At 41.9% G+C, this 19119-nt stretch overlaps 1 protein-coding gene across 3 annotated transcripts in view; it reads left to right on the forward strand.

Moving 5' to 3' along the window:
- Positions 1–3712: 3712 nt before the first annotated feature.
- Uap1 (UDP-N-acetylglucosamine pyrophosphorylase 1) overlaps positions 3713–19119 on the forward strand; it is a 32572-nt gene continuing 17165 nt past the window's right edge. For all 3 annotated transcript variants that reach the window (XM_027417068.2, XM_027417069.2, XM_027417070.2), the window contains exons 1-4: positions 3713–3894; positions 8372–8692; positions 15483–15687; positions 18385–18560. In XM_027417068.2, coding sequence (XP_027272869.1) covers positions 3801–3894; positions 8372–8692; positions 15483–15687; positions 18385–18560 — 796 coding nt within the window. In that variant the 5' untranslated portion in view covers positions 3713–3800. The remainder of the gene's footprint in view (positions 3895–8371; positions 8693–15482; positions 15688–18384; positions 18561–19119) is intronic.

The raw sequence follows: 19119 nt of genomic DNA on the forward strand, positions 1-19119 counted from the left end.
GGTGGTCCTGAGGATGACACCTAAAGTTGTTCTCTGCTCTCTGCATGAACATTCATACACAGGTAGTAGGATTGGACCACGAGCAAGGTTATCGTGAGCACTTGACGAAAAAGCATAGGCACAGATACAGTAAATAGGTGGATGTGGTTGTGGTGGGGTCTGTGAAAGTTCCCTTGTGATCATTTCTCAGTGAAAGGAAGAACAAATTTATCTGTTAAGAGTGAGGGTGTGGGAAGTAATAGGAGTTTCAGGGAAAAATGGAGTCGCCTAAGAGAATGGTGGAGTGATGGACTAGAGAATGGTGGAGTGATGGACTAGAGAATGGTGGAGTGAGTGGACTAGAGAAGTAAGTAGGGTTGTAATGCCTGTGGATTTAATTTCAAATGATATTTGTTAATTTATTTAAGTAGTCAGATTACCTTTTGCAAACTGTTAATTAGAAATGAGTCCTGACCAAATTCAAGGATAGTAAACAATCTCTTCAAACTCATACCCTATTTCCGGACACCTAGTTAAGCTCAGCAAATACTATCTCTCAAGCAAAGATTTGCAGTTTTTATTGTTAGATATTACTCTTAAGTATTGTGGAAATAGGGGCTGGAGAGATGGCTCAGTGGTCAAGAACATTAGCTGGTCTTCTAGAGGTCCCAAGTTCAATTCCCAGCAACCACTTTGTGGGTCCACAACTATCTGAAATGAGATCTGGTGCCCTCTTCTGGCCTGCAAGAATACCTGCAGACAGAACATTACATACATAATAAGTAAGTGAATCTTTTTTTTTTAAGACACCTATTTTTAAAATAGTAGTATAAAAATAATAATCCTCACAGCAACCCTAATAGGTAGGTCTTCTTATTATCCCTGATGGGGCCCAAAGGCATCAAGTAACTTGTTAATAGCATTAAACTAGTGACTGTAGACAGCACCACAATTCAAACTCATGCTGTCTGGCATTGGAGTTCATGTTCTCATCTGTTATGCTGAGTTGTCTAGAATAAATTGAGTAAGTCAATGCTGTGTGACACAGAAATTAATTAGACAACGACTCTGAGAATCCAAGTAAATCTTTCCCTCCTCTCAGTTTTCCTATATAGTGTTTATGTAGCCAGCCTGGTCTGGAACTTGAGATATTCCTGACTCTGCCTCTTTAGTTCCTGAGATTATTTTCATTCATGACACACTACCTCTAAGTCAGCATTAAAACCCTACTTTTTTTTCCCTTGCCATTTTTAAAATTAAGCTATACTTTCTAGTTTATTTCATTCAGTGACTTATGTGCTTTTCAGGTTGGAGTCGGTTGTGAAGGACTATGTATTTACTCATTCTTGTGTATCACTCCCAAAATCCCACATTCTAGATAAACTCTCTAGGTCAAAATCCTCTGATGGACTGTATAAATGTTAGGAAAGCATAGAAAACACTGAGTGAAAAATCTGACATTTAACAGGGTGTTTTCTTCATTTCACAATATTCCAAAACACACCCTGAACTACAGAAAGTTTAAGTGTGGGAGGAGTGGTGAGCTACGGTCGTATCATCTCCCAAGAGAATAAATTCCTTGCGTCCTAGGAAACTGTCATAAGAAAGTCAAAATGCTGATCAGTCCCCCAGCCAGCTGTCTGTACCCTCCTGGAAACAGTGATGTCATAAGTGCTCAGGCCTTGCCCTGACCCAGTCTGAGTGAGCCAGACTCTCCTGGAGCTTTGTGAATCTTGCTGGAAAAAAGTTCCAAACACCAGCTGAGGCCATCGTGTTCAGGACAGTGGAGGGAAGATTCCTCTGCTGTGGCAGCTCCAAATACCAGCACACTTAAAAAAAAAAAAAAATAGGAGGGTCACAACGGATTATGAGAAACAAGAGAATGTGGGCAGACTGGCGAGAGCACATCACTGGGAAAGCAGTTAAGCCAAGTGGAGAATAATTTACAATTTAGCAAAATATGCCTACCTAAAATAATGTAAAGTCACCATAATCTCATTGTCCTCAGAAGAAAAAAAACATAAAACCTAGTATTACTATATGGCATTTTCAAATTTTATTTATTTATTTATTTGTTAATTTATTTATTTGAGACAGGGTTTCTCTGTGGCTTTGGAGGCTGTCCTGGAACTAGCTCTTGGTTTTTGAACTCACAGAGAACCATCTGCCTCTGCCTCCCGAGTGCTGGGATTAAAGGCGTAGGCCACCAACGCCCGGCATGGAAACCTATCTTTTAATTTACAAATCACACACGCGGCTAAATGATAAAATTTCTAAACAACATCAATTGATAGTAAAGTCTGAATGAAAAATGAATATGCAAGAATGACTAAGAAAACGGAGGAAGTCTTTCTACAAAATATGTTAAATTTAGGTGCTTTTGACATCTCAACAAATTGGGACTCTCAGAAACTGCAAAACCCAACATAACTTTAAGCCTAAATGCAATTTCATAACACTAAAAATACAGCCTGCATGTGCACACCCGCTGCCCATGGTGTAACAGGACAGTTGCACATTGACAATTCCCTCCTGGCAAGGTAAAGCCCAAATACTCTGAGCTAAATCCTGCTCCCTGTGTTCTGCCACGTTGGAGGAGCCCAGAGACTAACCCAAGGAGTTGACACTCTGATGCAAAAGCAAAAGGTTTCTTTTTATTTCAAGCCGACCAGCTAGTATCTCACTGCATGGCGGGCAAATGAGATGCCAACCAGCCAAAAAGAGAAGCTTTTAAAGAGGCAGACCATAAGGTTGAAGGCCACAAATTTCAGTTTCCATGGTTACTTCAGGTCATACAAAGTACAGAGTAAAGCCGTAGCTATATATTTTAAGTGAGATACATTTGAGTGAGATAAGACAGGGCATGGGTTTGCAGGGTTACAAGGTCACAGGGTCTGTCAGTTATCCCCCAGCTGGGGGATCTTTAAGCCCAGCAATTAGCATAGGAATGTTAACAGGAATGGTGGACTGTTACCTCCCCTTCTCTGAGAGCAGAGGATCAGGCGCCAGCCATGGCACTCCTGATATAAGGAGTTAAATTTTCCTTGGACATTCTCTTTTCAGGGCCTAAGTTTAAAAACTTTTATTAATCTTAATTTTTGGTTCCTCACCTAGACCCATTCTCACTGTGACATTTAGCACAACCTCGGGTTATCCAACCCCTTTTGCTTGCATTTCTTCTTTCACTTGTGACTGTGCAAAAGGCAACCCGGCAGGCTTCTCAACCTTGAGACTGGAAGACAGCTGACAGAGGAAGCCTGAGGCACCGGCTGGCAGGTATCAGAGATGAAACAGGCTAACCTAAGAGACAGGCCTGCCCCGGAGGGATCTCTACCTAGAGACCCGCGGGTCTTTCCCAACCACACCCGTGGGTGTTCCGAAATCCATCACCTGAAGACACAGTGCCCCCGTCCGGCTCCGCTCAGGCACAGGTCGCGACGACCCACCCGGGGAGGGGTGACCCTGAGGCCCCACCTAGCAGCTTGACCTCAAGGTGGCGCCTCCTCCATCAGGCCTTACCCTCTTCCAGGGCCACACGCGCAGCGGGCCCCGCCCCCGCCAGTGCGTGAGAGGGCGGTGCCGCAGACTGACAGGACCTCGGGCCATCCTACTGGACAGAAACCCGAGTGACGTAAGACTCCGCCCACCCCCGCAGGTGCCCGCCCCTTTGGCGGCTCCAGGTGGTTGACGTGTCCGGTCGGCAGGCTTCCGCTCCGCCCAGCGGCCGCAGCCACTCGCCGGGGCGAGAGGGGCGGGGTGACCGGGGCCCGCGCTCCTCTCCGCTGCAGCTAGCGGCCCGCCCCGCCGCCCCGGCCCCCCGGATGACTGTATATATTCCAGACGCGCGCGGGACGCCGGCGAGTAGTCTAGCCGAAGGAGCCGGAGCCAGGCGGGGCCGCGGGATCGCCGAGGGAGGTAGGGGCCCCCCTCCAACGCGCGCCCCCGAGCTAGGCGCGCCGATCGGTCCACGCGTCGCCGCACCGTCCATCGTGCCGGCTGCCTGGAGCTCCGGAGGGGCGTGGGCTGTGTCGCCGCGGGGCTGGGACTTGGGGGGCACCGGGGAGAGGAGGCTGGGGCGGTGATGGAGTCCCCGGCGCCTGTCAGCGCCCTGGCGAGTGGACCCTCACCTGGATGAGGAAGAGGAGCCACGAGGGTCTGCCTCAGGCCAGGGCTCACAAATAGTTGTGCCGTATCTGGGGGTCCCCGGTGGGAGTAAATATGGTCGCTGGAACTGTCAGGGGCAAGAGAGTGTTTTGGACGCACCAGAGTAAGAATTGAGAGCTCACACAAGGACAGGGATTCCAATGCGGGATGTGGCTAGCACCCGACCCGGCTTGCCACTTCCCTGCCTCGCTTGGTAGTGATAGTGGGAGCGCGTTCAGATTTCAGGGTTTCCCCTCTATTGGCCTGGTAGAAGGATGGGCCTGCAGGGCTGAGATCACTTACAGATTTTTTAAAGTTTGGCCTGATGAAATCTGAAATCGGGTGGTAGGGATTATGCTAATATTCATGCGAGGCAAGAGTTTAGGGACTTGGAGGTGAAGTTCACTCACTGGGCTTGGACCCAAGGGTTTTCAGGGAACTGAAGGCATTTGTCTATTTCACTGTTAGTTGACTCATTTGGCTTGGGGGAAAAAGACTTCATAGTCAGTGCTGTTCGTTAGTGGTTAGGACTCAGTCTCTGTACCGATTTTTCTTTTTCCTTTTTTTTTTTTTTTTGGTTTCCAGACAGGGTTTCTCTGTGTAACTCTAGCTGCCCTGGAACTCACCTTGTAGACCAGGCTAGCTTTGAACTCACAGAGTTCTACCTGACTCTGCCTCCCAAGTGCTGGGATTAAAGGCATGTGCCACCACCATTGGCTTGGTACCTTTTTTCAAAAGTTTACTACGCATTTTTGAGGATCTATAACAGCAGAGGTGGGGAAGAAGTGGAGGAAATAGGAAATACTGGGACATCTTTAATATGGCATTTAAATTCTAATAAAAGGCATGTTTGATAATGGTTTGTCATTTGTATTGATTCAGATGTGTTGGGTTATAGGCATATACCAAATTTACTCATAATTTCTAGTGCAGATTTTTAGTTCTTATTGTTGTCAGTATAAAAATACATGTCTTCAATTCTTTTCTCTGTTGCTATATACCATTTACTTACACACATAGTCTCCTTCACAGAATTTGTAGGAAATATGGTACTGAACTGATGATTATAGCTATGTCAGGTAAACACGAATTGTATATATTATGAGTGTTACATAACATGAGAACGAGTGGATATGGTTTTGGTAACCTTTGTAGACTGCTGGTGTTCTGGGCCCAGATATCAAAGTTTACCATGAGTTGTTTTATTTGTACAAATACATTTTTTTCAAGCACCTAAAGGGGAAGGGTATTGAATGACGTTGTTGTTATTGTTGTTTTCAACAACAGTACTGGAACTTGCCCTGTAGACCAGGGCGGCCTTGATATCACCGAGATCAGCCTACGTCTGCCTCCTGAGTGCTGGGACTAAAGGCTGGCCTGGCTTGGAATGACATTTTAAGGAACAGCTCTAATTATCACTTGTCATAGTATGTTTGTATGTGCTTTTAGTAGACAATGTCCTCTTTGATTATGACCCTTAATGATGTATGAAAAGGGGCTGGGTTGTCTTTTTATCTTTATGAGGAAATACATTGGGAAGTGAAATTATTTGCACAGGGTCAAATGTTGGGTGTGGGGAGAACTGGAGGAGGCAACCAAGAACTAGGACCACTTTGATTATCTGGGTCCCTGCTCATTTTCCCACTATAATATGCTTCCGAAAGTCTCAGGGCTGAACACGAGACCCTGGGAAACATTCCTTGGAAAGTAATACAAATCTACCTCTCTCAACTGTCTTATTTTTTATTTAATTATTTAAAAAATATTCTTTGAGAATTTTATACCTGTACCAACTATCTTATTACAGGCCTAGAAAAAGTGATAATGACCCTTGAAACTTAGACACCAATTGGAATACTTTGTTGCTGTTGTTTGGAGACAGGGTTTCTCTGTAGTCTTGGCTGCCCTGGAACTCACTTTGTAGACCAGACTGGCCTCCAACTGAGAGACCCCCCCCACCCCATTGGTAGAAACTGTTGGTCATCTCATTTTATAGGTAATGCACCAGAGGCATGGGGAAGTTCAGTGATGCAGATGCAGTGTTGAGTGATCTGTGCCACTTTTCACCATCCTTAGGCCGGGCGGTGGTGGCGCATGCCTTTAATCCCAGCACTCGGGAGGCAGAGGCAGGTGGATCTCTGTGAGTTCGAGGCCAGCCTGGTCTACAGAGCGAGTTCCAGGACAACCTCCAAAGCAATACAGAGAAACCTTGTCTCGAAAAAACAAACAAACAAAAAACCAGGAGAATAGGTTGCTTGTTTGGTACCTCCTCCTTCCCTTTAGCCCTGTATCTAAGCAGTTGGAATGCAATAACTGTTTCTTATAGTGAGCCTCCATTATTCCCCTTCCATTTTACCCCCTGCAGCTAGTCTGATTTAAACTCTTGTTTTCCTCTAATTTTTTTCTTTTTAGTTAGCATACAAAAATAATGGATTTCATTATGGCATGTTTAGACATGTACTATTACACATAGTTCATAGTTATTTTCTTTCTGCCTTTTTTTTCCCTTTCCTTTAAGACAGGTTTCTCTGTGTAACAGTCCTGCAGTCCCAGCTGTCCTGGATGTAGAATAGGATAGCCCAGGATGGCCCTGAATTCACAGAGATCCACCTGTCTCAGCCTCTCAAGTGCTGGGATCAAAGGTGTGCACCACCACTGTCCAGCTCTTTCTCATCTTTTTTCTTTCTTTCTTTCTTTTTTTTTTTTTCTAGACAGGGTTTTTCTGTATTGCTTTGGAGCCTGTCCTGGAACTTGATCTGTAGACCAGGCTATCGTCGAGCTTTCAGATATCCATTTGCTTCTGCCTCCAGAGTGCTGGGATCAAAAGTGTGCGCCACCACCGCCCAGCTCTTTCTCATCTTTTAAAGCACACGGTAACAGTGTCCAGTGTAGCATTCCACTGTTGGCTTTCTATTGCTTACTCTTTGATCTACAATCCGTTGCCTGGTTTTCACAGGGGGCAGCCCTGCCCTATACCTTATCTAATCACTGTGCTTAAGCCTTCACTTTCTGACTGCTTACTATTTTCTTCATGCTCATTGCCCAGAGCTTTCAAAATCTCCTTTTTTTTTTTTACCCTTATCTATGCAGTCTGTTTGACCCTGGAGATACAGCTAGATTGTGAACTTTTTCCAGCCAGTGTCTATCTCAGATCTTACATTTATAATACTAGGTGTGCGGTAGACTAAATATTTCTTCATTCTCTTCCTTTTTAGCACTGTTCAGTTGAAGATTATGCTTTGTGATCATAGAATATTCATGTTTGTGACTAATAGGTCTTCTTTCCTGGTTGTTAAGTGGGCATCACTTTTCTTTCCAGTTAGGGTCTGTGTTTTCTTTTTTATTTATTTATTATGTATACAACATTCTGCTTCCATGTATATCTGCACACCAGAAGAGGGCACCAGATCTCATAAGGGATGGTTGTGAGCCACCATGTGGTTGCTGGGAATTGAACTCAGGACCTCTGGAAGAGCAGTTGGTGATCTTAACCTCTGAGCCATCTCTCCAGCCCCAGGGTCTGTGTTTTCAGTGAGTAGAGATAATGCATTCAATCTCACTGTTTTCCTGTCTTAAGTTGCTGTTGAAATACAGGTTATAGGTGGTCCCATTCTACTGAAGATTGATGTACTCTGAATACAACAGTAGTTATTTTCATCATTAGAGGCAAAAGGAGCACAGTTGAAATATGAAGTGGTAGCCTAGTGTTGTGAGGAGTAGAGCAGCAAGAACAATGTAAAGAGTGACAGTGGAGTGAGATGCCTGGGATCATGTGCCACTCCACTGGCCACACTGCTGAGTCTGTGTTAGAGTCTCCTCTCTATGAATAGAGAGAGTGGTGATGGAGAGTGGTAGAAAGGTAGACGAGATCTGTAAGTCAAATGTTGGCATATATAGTGCTGGTCAGTGCTAATTATTGTCATCTAAGTGTGAGCTTTCACAGATACTGAGTGTCAGAAAGGCAGAAGAAGCTCATTTCTAAACATTGAGCTCTTAAAATCATTGTCATACATAGCTTAATGATGAGGCTATGTTCTGAGAAATGTCTCATTAGGCTATTTCATTACTGTGCAGGCATCGCTGCATATATAACCTAGGATGAGGTGATACACTCTCATGGGACCACTGTCAAATAAATGGTCTTGTTGACGGAAATACCATTATGCTGTGTATGATTTTTTTAGTAAGGAAAACCCCCCTCCAGTTTGGAGTTGGACTTCTGCCTGTTAATTTCTTTTTTTCTTTTTAGTTCACAGCTCTGTTTTTACGAAGCTTCACTACCAGAGCACTATGAATGTTAATGACCTCAAACTCAGGTTGTCCAAAGCTGGGCAAGAGCACCTGCTGCGGTTTTGGAATGAGTTGGAAGAAGCCCAACAGACAGAACTTTATATGGAGCTCCAGGCCATGAACTTTGAAGAGTTGAACTTATTTTTCCAGAAGGCCATTGGAGGATTTGATCATTCCTCTCACCAAGAAAAGGTGGATACCCGAATGGAGCCTGTGCCCCGAGAGGTGTTGGGCAGTGCTACCAGAGATCAAGACCAGCTGCAGGCCTGGGAGAATGAAGGTACCGAGCACGGGCTCACGTCTTACGCAGCATATTGTGATATATGCTGAAATGATTCAAGTTGCTGGAGCGTGTAGCTAACACTCTGCTTACCTATCATTCTAGAAACCGGGTGACCCACTAGCAAGTGACAAACAGCCTTGTCAAGGTAGCTGCAGTGTCTTCCATTGTTGGTTCAAGCTCTTCTCATGCTAGTCTTTATGTGGCCTCAGTCTCTTTTTGTCTTTAAATTCTTTTTTTGTTTTTTTGTTTTTTGAGACAGGGTTTCTCTGTGTAGCTTTGGAACCTATCCTGGCACTCGCTCTGGAGACCAGGCTGGCCTGGAACTCACAGAGATCCGCCTGCCTCTGCCTCCCGAGTGCTGGGATTAAAGGTGTGTGCCACCATCGCCCGGCTGTCTTTACATTCTATACCTTTGCTAGGTTACTTTCCCTGAAATGTTGTGGCACAAGTTACATGTTCTAATTTAAGCTGCTTTTATCTGAACCTCCCTGAAAAACTGGCTCATGCCTGTATTTCCAGTTTTGTTTATTTCTGTATTACTCCCCATTCTTATTGCTGCACATATTTTTAGCTGAGGCACATAATTTGCCTTCCCTCTATTCTGTAATGCATTTCCTCCTGTGTTTATGTTTATCTTTAGCTTGGTCTGGCCTGTGCCTTTCTTTGCCTGGTGGGTCACCTTGAAGGTCTTGGAGTTGTGCAGGCAGTGGTTCTGCTGCTGTGGACTGGCATCCTTTGTTTTGTTTGTGAGGTACTAGAGCTTGAATTCAGTGCCTTCTGCATGCTAGGAAAGTATTGCACTGAGCTCCAGCTCTAGACAAGGTCTCAGTAATTGCCTGTTGGTTTTGAGCTCATTTTGAAGGCCAGGAAGGCTTCAAATTTGCAGCTCTTCTGCCTCAGTAGCTAGGGTTACTGGAGTTACAGGCTCAACTCTTAGACTCATTCTTCTTTAAAATTTTTTCCTTTATTTTTATTTTTATATGTATGAGTGTTTTGCCTTCATGTATACCTGTACACCACTTTTGTAAAGTGCCCTCAGAGGCCAGAAGAGGGTATTAGGTCCCCTGAGACTGAAGTTACAGGTTGTTGTGAGATACTATGTAGGTGTTGGGAATTGAACTCAGGACCTCTGTAAGAGTGGTCAATGCTCTAAACCACTGGCCATCACTCTAACTTTCTTATACTCATTCTTTAGGATTCACCATATTTACTGTTTTCAGTGCTTTCCTCATTGTCCCAAGTAGGAGTTAGTTGTTTATGCTTGGCTTTTGATTCCACCTTTAATAATAGCCATTTGTATTTGTCTTCTTCATTATGTTATAAACTTTTGAAGAGCATTCCATGTCCTGATTGTCTATATATGTCAGACATCATTTAGAAGGAAAATTTACACTTATACATTGATCAGTATCCTGTGTTGAATTTTTCCAAAGATTTCTTGTTCAAAACATATCATTTATTATCATTTTTTGTACTAATTTATATTTTTGAGAACAGTAGAATAGCTTAACTGTAGTTTTTGGTTTTTTGTTTTTTGTTTTTCAAGACAGGGTTTCAGCCGGGCATTGGTGATGCATGCCTTTAATCCCAGCATACGGGAGGCAGAGGCAGGAGGATGTCTGTGAGTTTGAGGCCAGCCTGGCCTGCAGAGTGAGTTCCAGGGCAACCTCCAAAGCAATACAGAGAAACCCTGTCTTAAAAAAAAAAAAAAAAAAAGACAGGGTTTCTCTGGCTTTGGAGGCTGTCCTGGAACTCGATCTGTAGACCAGGCTGGCCTCGAACTCACAGAGATCCGCCTGCCTCAGCCTCCTGACTGCTGTGATTAAAGGCTTGTGCCACCAACGCCCAGTGTCAACTGTAGTTTTTTAGTAGAGTTGAAAACTTTGTTGTCATCTATTACTTTTCTGTATTAAGAAGTTTGCTAAATGTTATATCCTAGGCCCATGAGTTAGTTACATTTGCAGAGCTCTAATGAAATACAAGACAAGTCAGTTTAAAGGAAGAAATACGTATTTTTGGGTCACAGTTTCAGAGAGTTGTGTCAATCCTGATCAGGAAGGCTTGCTGGAGCAGAGCAGTTCACATCATGGCTGACCTGGAAGTAAAGAAAAAAGGAACCAGTGCTTCACTAGCTCATTCTTTCCCCCTTTTTTCTGTTGGGGCCCCCACCCATAGGCTGGTGCCATCCTCATGTACAGTGGGTCTTCTTCCCCTTTATTTAGTATTCTCTGGAAATGCCTTCCCAGATGAACCTAGAAATGTGCCTCACCAGCCTCCTAGGTGATTCTAGATCAGTCAGATTGACAGAGAAGACAAATCAATGTGGCAGGTTTTCTTGTACTGCTAGCCCCCAAATTATGACATAGAGACATTATTATTAGTTATGAATGCTTGGCCTTAGTTTAGGCTTGTTTCTGGCTAGCTTTTTTTTTTTTTTTTTTTTTTTTTTTACTTAAATTCACCTGTTTCTTTTCATCTATGTTTTGCCTTGGGCTTTTTACCTTTCTTTCATTCTGTATGTCCTACTTTCCTCCTTCCTCCGTGTCTGAGTGGCTGGCCCCTGGCTGCTCCCTATCGTTCTCCCTCCTTCTCTCTTGAGCCTAGATTCCTCCTTCTACTTATTCTCTCTGCCCACCAGCCTTGCCTATCTCTTCACTGCTTAGCTATTGGCCATTCAGTTTTTTATTAGCCCAATCAGGTGCCTTAGGCAGGCAAAGTGAAACAGTAGCACATCTTTACATAGTTAAACAATTATTCCACAACAGAAACAAATGTAACACATTTTTATCATAGTTAAACAATCTATTCCACAACAGACCAACACATTCTTTCAGTTTTTGTCTACACTTCTTGTTAACTCTCTGCCTCAGTTTCTTAACTAAATGAACAAATGAGACCAATTTACTTCATTATAGAAATAAATATCAAAATATCAGAAATTGCCATAACTATATCAGATTTATTTTTATTTTCTTGTGTTACCTAGTTGTATACATGTTTACTTTTTAAAAATAATTTACTTATTTTTATTTTATATGCATTGGTGTTCCGCCTTCATGTATGTCTGTGTATGACTGTGAGGGGGTGGGATCATCTGGAACTGGAGTCATAGACAGTTGTGAGCCACCATGTGGTTGCTGGGAATTGAACCCAGGTCCTCTGGACGAGCAGTCAGTGCTCTTAACTGCTGAGCCATCTCTCCAGCCCCACATGTTTACTTTTATAGACGTGAATAATGTTAAAGCTACAGTTTTATATAGGTGGCTAGTTTTGTCTTTGACTTTGACATCTCACCTCTGATTCCTTGAAAAAGGAAGGCAACTGGCACCATTGGCATGTTCTGAACCTCTCTCTCCCTCTAGGCTGACAGATTTATGGACTTTTAACCTGTGCTCCAAAGAGCTCCACGGAGTTCAGAGAGAGCTGTTTGATTTAGGGAAGAGGAAGCAGATTCTAACTAGGCAGGTCTCTAACCTTTCACAGCGATCATAATAGTTCTACTCCTCCTGCGTTGTGTATTTAATCACTCTGTGAGGCTTTATTCAAAAGTATTCAAAGGTTAAAGAGCAGCTTGGGAAAGATTGGCCAGTTGTTGAGAAGGATGTCTTTCAGATCCGAAATGCTCAGGTATGCCTAACCTAGCCTCTTCCTGAGAATTGGGCAGGGCCACTAAGGAGGGAGAGGAGAGTTTGGGTGAAGCCAGGACTTACACCAACTTTGGAATCACTAACCTCGTCCTATTTCTGGGTTTAAAAAAACGCTGCTCCTCCAAGCCAGAAGTCACGTGGGCTTCTTCCCTCCCATATCCCAACTGCCCACGTTTCTCCTTAGCACTTGAGGAGGGTGGAGTCTTAGCATTAATACTTAAGAAATCTCGTATAATGGCTGTAAGCAACAAGCAGGCCATCCTTCATTTGAGTCTTCTTCAGCATTTCATTTATGGTTTTTTCATCTAAAGTATAATCCATATTTGTTAGGACCAAGTATGGCCCAAGAGGGAGCAAAGCAAACTTCCTTTTGGCTCAGTATCCGGGAGCAGTATTTATTTGTCGCTTAGCAGTAGGGTGGAGATTTATAGCTGACTTTGTGTCCTTGTCACTAGCCAGAAATTGATGTGTGTTTTCACATTAACAGCAAAAGAGAGTTTCTGCAGTTACTAATCAGAGGGAGGAGATTGCTATTGGGATGACTATAGCATTGTGTTTTCTATGCTGTGAAGAATCTCATAATGTCTCCATGATGGTGGAAAAAGTATTTTATAGTAGCTTCCAAATGTCTGTTAAAGAAATGATAATGAACATTTGAAGTCAAGGGTAGAAAGTTACCTCTTATAGGTTAATATGTAATCTCCTTGTTGAAGAGAGATCTTACTTTAATTTGAGTTATAAAGTTTTCTGGCTACACGTGGTGTAACATAGAAGAACAACTGGGAACTGTTGATCTTGAAAGAGAAGCAATTAGAAGCTTTGAGAAGAATGTCGTTTTAGTAAAGATAAACTGGGAACTATGATTGCTTAATATAAAATATCATCCCTTATTTAAAAATGCATATTTAATTAAATACAAGTTAATCTCCCACTGTTATACTAATAACTGTTCAGTGTTACCCCTTTTCTTGCCATGAGACATTTTCCTAGCAATCATAGTGGTGCTGGGCATGGATGTTAGGACCTGACTGCATCCCCATGACCTGTGGTGGTGTGTCTTCACTTTATATTACACTGTGGTAGAAAGGTTACTGTCTTGTGGAGAAGAAATGTACTCATAACATTATCCCCTAATTTTTCTTAAATTAGTAATGTTTTAATAGATTTGTTTTATTTTAAAAGCAATACATATTTACCTTAAAGAAGTTAGAAAATACTAAAAATGTCAAAGGAAAAAAAATGCCAATTTTGCCATTCCATAATCCAGAGAAAAATAACCACTAGTAAACTTTTATAGTATATCTTTTACATACATATATAGTATATTGTTGTACAGAACTTTATATGGACCTATGAAATAGTTGAAGTATATTATGAACATAACCTTGAGACAGATATGACATAATGAATGCTACATATGCTACTTCAACTAAAAATTAATATTTCGTTTTGATTCCTCCCTTTTGTTCCCCCTTTTCTTTGCTGTATTTTAAGGCACATCTCCAATATGTTATTTTTATCATCATAGTTCAATATATGATTTTGAATATATATATATATATCTCCAAACAATCTCCCCAACCCACACTGATCACAATGTCTTTTTGTTTAATGCCTAGTGAAATTCACAGTAGTGTCTTAGTTTATAAAATGAGTTCAGATAGAGAAATGCCCTTGTTAGTCTACTTTTTATGCTTAGCATTTTGGGAAACAGCTTCAGTTATAACATGATTTAAATGTAAAGACTTAAGGTTGGTGTGGCAGTACATGCCTATAGTCCCAATGCGTGGATGTGGAGGCAGGAGGATCAGTAATTTAAGTCCATTTTTGGCTTTTGGGTTTGAGGCCACCATGAGCTATGTGAGATCTTGTCTCAAAAAACCAAGCCAAGCCAAACCCCTTGTGTTTCAGTATTATTTCTGTCTGTCTTGGATACTTTTCCTTTATTTCCGTTAGTTGAATCGCCTGTAGATGCCTCTTGGCTTGTCTCAGAGTGCTCACACTTGAAATGGAGGTTCTCCTGTGCTCTGCTTCAGAACTCGTGAGACCGTCCTTGTTTTAGGCACCTGTCCAAGTTAAAGCACTGGATAGGAACTAGTCCAACCAGGACGTTATACAGGAAGTGTTTGACCTTTAACAGGCCACTGTAAACCCTGTTTCGTGTGAGCCTGCTGGGCTCACAGAGCATGGATCTCCAAAGAGAGATGTTCTCTAGACCTGGAACTGTCTCACTCTTGCTTATTTTTTTAAAAGACTTTCCTGTAAGAAAGTCTAACTGTTAGGTCCTTATTATGAAGAGATGAAAAAGAGGATAAAGTGATGTGATTATTCAGACTTTTCATACTTTTTAAGAATCCTGAGGACATATATAATACATACATAAGTACATATATAATATGTTTTTTTTTTTCCAAGACAGGATTTCTTTGTATAGCCATAGCTGTCTGGGAACTCTCTGTAGACCAGGCTGGCCTCAAACTCACAGAAATCTGCCTGTCTCTGTCTCCTGAGTGCTGGGATTAAAGGCATGTACCACCATGCCCTGCTTTCCATTTAGTTTTTTTTTTTTTTTTTTTTTTTTAATTTCGGCTTCTTATAAGGTACAATTAGATTTTATGGAAATAATAACAGAAATTATCTTGGTTTTAGGCAAGCAAGAAAGAAAATCAAATCTCAGCTAGCTAAGGCTACTTTAAGGGTGAAAGTTATAGAAACATAATATGCTTTAAATATTTAATTAATGAAATACCTGGTGGTTGCTGGAGTTGTTCCTTGGACTGTAGTTACTGAAGAAAAATTGTGGACTCAGAGCTTGGTGTGTGTGTGTGTGTGTGTGTGTGTGTGTGTGTGTGTGTGTGTGTGTGTGTATGTGTGTTTGTTTGTATGTGCCCATGGGGGACCAGAGGCATTGGGACCCCCTTGAAGTTGGAGTTACAGGGCAGTTGTGAGCCACCTGGGAACAGAACTAGGATCTTCTAGAGGAATAGCTCTTAACAGCTGAGCCAGTGCTCCAGCCCTAGAAAAGTGTTTTAATGTGTTCACTGAAGCAGCTCTAGTTTTTGGGTCTTTGGCTGGATGGCCTAAGCTTAATTCTGCATGTTGATTATGGAAATTTTGTGATACATGTGTTTTCTTTTCAGGACTTTCCCAGATTTCTCGGAACAAAGTAGCAGTTCTCCTTCTGGCTGGAGGGCAGGGGACAAGACTTGGAGTTGCTTATCCCAAGGGCATGTATGATGTTGGCTTGCCATCCCACAAGACACTTTTTCAGATTCAAGCAGAACGTATTCTGAAGCTACAGCGGTTAGCGGAAAAGCAGTATGGCAACAAGTGTGTCATTCCATGGTAAGCCAGGTCTCATGTTGAAGCATCTGTTCTGTAACATGCAAAACTTATCTAAACTTACTGACAAGGAGACATGCTTCTTGTTACCAGTGGTCTTCTTTGGAAGTGTAATTCTCTGTATATGTTGAAAGTAATATATGTTACTATATGACCTCAATAGCTTTACAAGGCAATGTATACTCTTAACTTTTACACCCCTAACTGAACACCTTAGGAATTCCTTTCAGTACCTAGTAAGCCCTCAATTCAGAAATGTTTTACTGATTGATAGGTAGGTGGTCTAGAAGAGGTTTCTGATTGAAAACCAGTTTCCTGAAATCTGAAGGTATTCATTTATTGTTTCTGGTGTTGCTGCCTGGTGTCCACTGTCATTCTGATTCTTAACTGTTTCCTCTCTCAAGCATTTGGGACTGTTTCTTTACAGGGTCTGGAATTTTACGATCAGATGGTATGGGTCTGTTCTGGGTTCCCATTAGGCTTTTTCAGTCTAGCAAATCAGATCCTTAAGTACAGGTTACCTGGTTCTTACACCCCTTCCCCCACCTCGTCCATGCCCAGCACAGAGATGAAAGCTACTGTGTTTTCTCTGCTGTGGGTCACACTTGTTTCTTAGCCTCTATCGTATGCTGCATGCAGGGCCTTTGTCTTGTCACTGCCTCCTAAGCACCATGACAGGCAATTCTGCGCTGCCTCTCTCTGTCTCTTGTCTCTGTCTCTCCCATCTCTCTGATCACTTTCCCAGAGCAGTTTTGGAGGGTAGCATGCTTTGAGGGGAAAGCAGCTAGCTTTCCCTCAGGGCCTTTATCTCATGACTTCAGTCCCATGTGACCAACCAAACTGCTGGTTTTTCTGTCTCCCAGCAACAGCCTCTGGTCCTTGTGCAGATTCCCTAGCCTGTACCATCATGAGATGTGGTTTTTGGAATAATTCCCAGGATGTTTGAGTTCTTCTCAGTACAAGCACTGGGATGCTGTGAACTTTGTTTTTCCATCTTGATTGCTGTGGGGTTTTGAGGAACATCTGTGTTCTATGCAGCCATCACGCTATTTACAACCCTGGTTTCTACCTGTTGGATTGATTTTTCCTTTCTCTCTTCCCGCTGCTTTTTACAGTGTTCCTTTTCTGTTCTTATGTAGTGCAGTTTCTCACCTTTTATATTTGTATAAAACAAAGAATTCTGGCCTAGTTTATACAAAGATCAAAATGCTCAGAAATATTTTTTTTTTAGCAGACCTACTTATTGTGGTAGGAAATCATGCCATTTTCTTCATTAATTTAAAATATATTTTTGTTTTATGTGGGTGTTTTGTTTTGTGTGGGTGTTTTGCCTTCTTGTATGTCTGTGCTCTAGATGTGTGCAGTACCTGCAGAGGCCAGAAGAGGGCCTCAGGTTCTCTGGAAATGGAGTTACAGTGGTTAACTACGAAGCAAATGCTCTTAACCTTTGAGTCATCTTTCCATCCCTATTCTTTATCAGTTTATTTATTCAATGATTATTAATTGAGTTACTGTTTCTAAGTACTAAGTACTAATCACTAACTGAAACAAAAATCCCAACTTTTATGCAGCTCATATTCTAGTAAGGCCCTGAGCCACTACAGTTTCTAATTATAGTTTTATATATATATATATAATATATATATATATATATATATATAGTTTTTCGAGACAGGGTTTCCTCTGTGTAGCTTTGGAACCTATCCTGGCACTTGCTCTGGAGACCAGGCTGGCCTCGAACTCACAGAAATCCGACTGCCTCTGCCTCCCAAGTGCTGGGATTAAAGGCATGCGCCACCAATGCCCCGCTTTTAGTTAGTTTTTTTTTTTCTCCTTTGCCATTCTATCATGAATTCAGTTTAAAAAAAGATTTGTTTTGACTTTTTAATATGTATAAGTGTTTTGCCTGCATATATGTCTGAGCACTGTATGTGTGCCCATTGCCCATGGGACAGGAAGAGGCACTGGAGTCCTAGAACTGGAATTTGAGACAGTTGTGAGTCACTGTGGGTGCTGAGAATGGAACAATGGCCTCTGGAAGAGCAGACAGTGGTCTTAACTGTTGAGCCGTCTCTCAAGACCTGAATTAAAGTCTTGGGGCAATAAAATGTATTTTACTTCTGTGATTATAACTGGATGGTGATCAGAGTCTGGGGTCTATTCCAGATTTTAATAAGAACTACAAGAGAGCCGGGTGGTGGTGGCACATGCCTTTAATCCCAGCACTGGGAGGCAGAGGCAGTTGGATCTCTGTGAGTTCTGGTCTACAAGAGCTAGTGCCAGGACAGCCTCCAAAGCCACAGATAAATCCTGTCTCGAAAAAACAAAACAAAACAATACAACAACAAAAAGAACTATAAGAGAACATTATCCTGTAGAATTGCTGTTATCTTTTTTCCCTCTATTTAGAATAAAACTTAATTTTAGCATACACTTTCACAGAGTTCTAAATGCTTACTTATATTGCTAGGTATAGGTTCTCTGCTTCTGGAACAGGCTGATGTTATGCATAAGGATTGATAAAGCTGCTGCAAGAAATATAATAATTAGTTTGTCTAAGCCAGAAAAAGATGAAGTCAGTCATTAAGAAAAGAGCAAGCGCTCTCACAGATTCTGTGTGGCTTAGGAAGTAGATTCCACTTTCTTTTGCCCTAAGTCATATAATATCATTGCTTAGAAAATTGGCTTTTCTTTTGTTAGGTATATAATGACCAGCGGTAGAACAATGGAATCCACGAAGGAGTTCTTTATGAAGCACAAGTACTTTGGCTTACAAAAGGAGAATGTGGTCTTTTTTCAGCAGGGAATGCTGCCAGCTATGAGTTTTGATGGGAAAATTATCTTGGAAGAGAAAAACAAAGTCTCTATGGCTCCAGGTTTGTAATTATTTAATGGTGACTTATTTGATAGCAATTGAATAAATCATTAACTTTGGTTTTCTTTTGAATGTGATTTGGATGTTAAAAATATCAGGCCCTCCCCCTTCAAATAGATAGTGATTTAAAAAGTTGAAAATGTCCATTGGTGAAATAGATGGGTCTGTTTTTACATTTCTTGTGACTGTCTGCCCCTGAGTAGCTTTCTGGACATTCATTGTCTTCATATATATATGTATGTATATTCCCTTATATATACATATACATATACATATACATATACATATACATATACATATACATATACATATACATATACACATACAGACAGAACAGTGTCCTCAGCACACTGTTTACTGTAGTGAAAAACTTGAAAGCATCACTATTTAGTAAGTAGGAGGCTTGGCTGATGATGTAAGTTAGTGTGAGATTGCTTCCCTGATGTGCACAAGGTTCTGGGTTCACATGTCAACACTGAAAAATGGTAGGAAGAGGCTGAATGATAGTATACAAATGGCCTTGGTTCTTAAATTGTGCAGAGATAATTGCTTAGAGACAC

This window comes from Cricetulus griseus, chromosome 5 (assembly GCF_003668045.3).
Source record: "Cricetulus griseus strain 17A/GY chromosome 5, alternate assembly CriGri-PICRH-1.0, whole genome shotgun sequence".
Taxonomy (NCBI): Eukaryota; Metazoa; Chordata; class Mammalia; order Rodentia; family Cricetidae; genus Cricetulus; species Cricetulus griseus.